This window comes from Penaeus japonicus, unplaced genomic scaffold (genome assembly GCF_977035675.1).
Source record: "Penaeus japonicus unplaced genomic scaffold, GWHDUDI00000001_assembly GWHDUDI00000002, whole genome shotgun sequence".
Classification (NCBI taxonomy): Eukaryota; Metazoa; Arthropoda; class Malacostraca; order Decapoda; family Penaeidae; genus Penaeus; species Penaeus japonicus.
In genome coordinates this window covers 14696261-14698760 of record NW_028234404.1, presented here as the reverse complement: position 1 = coordinate 14698760, position 2500 = coordinate 14696261, and the positions used below count along the sequence as shown (strand labels likewise).

General features: G+C 32.1%; 1 protein-coding gene and 1 pseudogene across 1 annotated transcript in view; both read left to right on the top strand.

The window, feature by feature from the left end:
- Slu7 (Pre-mRNA-splicing factor Slu7) overlaps positions 1 to 460 on the top strand; it is a 6096-nt gene extending 5636 nt beyond the window's left edge. The window contains exon 2 of the mRNA XM_043021912.2: positions 1 to 460. This exon is cut by the window's left edge and continues 1711 nt beyond it. Coding sequence (XP_042877846.2) covers positions 1 to 73 — 73 coding nt within the window. The 3' untranslated portion in view covers positions 74 to 460.
- A 598-nt stretch (positions 461 to 1058) lies between these two features.
- Positions 1059 to 2500, top strand: part of LOC147472274 (uncharacterized) — a 2597-nt pseudogene continuing 1155 nt past the window's right edge.

Below are 2500 nucleotides of genomic sequence, written 5' to 3'. Positions count from 1 at the left end.
AGAAGAGATTGAAGCCTTCCAGTTAAGAAGGCAAAGAGAAGATGATCCAATGGCAGCATTTTTAGGCAAATAAACTGAATCACTATATTGTCAACACCTGAGTTCTCATTTTCATGTTCATGTAATGAGAGTTATTGTGAATTATTGTATGTAACATAACCACCAAAATGTAACAAAATATTTGTTAACAGTTTCTTAAGGTGTTATTTCTTATGTATATGCAGATCTTGCTTGTGTTTGATTTGTGATGGGAGCACATGTACTTCCTGTATACTGTAGCATAGATTTTTTTCCCCCGGATTTTCAAGATGTGCAGTGTATAAGAATAAGAGATGGAACACTTTTTATGCCAATAATGTTTAGTGTCCTAAATTAACATGAGTAATTATTTCTCATTATATCTGGAATAATATTGGTAAATGTATGGTTCATATTTTTTTCTAATACAATAAGTAGATGATATTGCATTTTTATTAATCTCCCAAAATTATATTTTAGTAAAAGGTTTCAAAAATTTTTACCCAAAAGTTACTCAGTTGTCTCAATGATGGACTAAAATATTTTGAAAATAAATTGCTGGAAACACTTTTTAAAGTTATGGAAAATTTGTTTTACTAAATATACATATGTGTAAATCAAGTGGAACTGTCTATTTACAATAGACTTATTTGTAATTTATCAGAAGAAAATGTCAATGGTATATGACAGAAAAGCTTTCATGAGAAAAGCAAGAAAAATAAATACATAAGTGTGTGTAGGTCTAAGTGGATATTAATATATTAAGAGATGTGTGTGCGTGTACGCTCGCTTGCACGCACTTGCCCCTTGCTGATAAAGCCACTTTCCTACACACCTTATATAGAAAAGAATAACAAAAAACAAAAACTGGTTCAAATTTAATATAACTTACTCCAGAAATACAAAAAATATCTAACAAAAAGAAGTTAGACTAAGTTTTATTTAATAAGTTTATTATATTTGCTAATTCATTTGAAAATTGATAGTGACAGCACCTTATGAATTTTGGATAATTAGTAAGAGAAACAAAGTTTATGACAATGATTCATTCTGCCACTGTATGTGTAGCCTGTAAGTGTAAAACATTAAAGTTACAGAGCTCTAGAGAACAATACTATGTAAGAAAGCATGGTTATAATGTTTTTGTTTATCATATTATTGCCTATGATTCCATTTTTTCTGTAATACTCAAACTCTGAATTGGCATAACATTCCCACTATCTTGTTTTATATATATATTTTAATATATAAGGAATTTTCTAAAAAAGAAAAAGAAAAATTCTTGTAAAGATTCACATACAAGGTAAACTTAAATATTGCAAGCACTAAAGTGTAGCCAAACTGCCATCACCAATGTGTTGACACCACAACAGAATAACATGTGACACTCAATTCAGTAATAAAAAGGCCCTTGAACTCTAGACACAAACACAGCAGTCACGTTTCAGACATTATCATGATGACATGTAGTCATTACAGAAAGGCTAGATCATTTAAGTATATATATATATATATATACATATATATATATATATATATATATATATATATATATATATATATATATATATATATATATGTATATATATATATATATATATATATATATATATATATATATATATATATATATATATATATATATATATATATATATATATATATATATAATCTTTATTACTTAAATGGAAGAGTTTAAGTGATATAATAACCTTTTGTAGATTTCTAGATTACTATGTAACCTGTTGAGAAAGAACTACTTATTGTGACAATGTAGTATTTTACAGGTTTACCACTAATTGAATAAAACTGAGTGCATGCAGCACAGTGGTATTGGTCATACCATCCTCGTGCTTCGCCTTATAATGTGTTTTTCCGGGGATCTTTAAGAGTGAAAGAAACAACGGACCCAACGAAGATGGGAAAATCTTTGAATATCCAAGTTGGAGGAGATCCTTTGAAGCAGAAGTAGAGAACAAATACCCTTCACCTACAGAAATGTTGTATTATTTGGGAAGATACACATTAGGGAAGGCAAATGCATACCTGAAGACAGAAGAAGCTTAGATCAAAGCTAAAAATGCTTTGGCACAAAGGCACGGAAGTAAGCTGCAGTTAGCTAAAGCTTAACCCTCTCTGGACGGGTGGTACAGTACTGTACCGCTCATTCAAGAGCCCAGTGGCCGGACGGCACAGTATTGTGCCAGCCATTTAATTGATTTAGGCCTAATAATTCGAAAGCCCCGGCATTGTGACACTCAAGGCTAGAATGCCCCCGTCGTGAATGGGTCAACCCATCCACGACAGGGGAATTCTAGCCTTGAATGTCACAATGCCGGGGCGTTCGAATTATTAGGCCTAAATCAATTGAATAGCCGGCACAATACTGTGCCGCCCGGCCACTGGGCTTTTGAATGAGCGGTACAGTACTGTACCACCCGTCCAGAGTGGGTTAATATGATAGGCTTGACAAGTGGCCAGA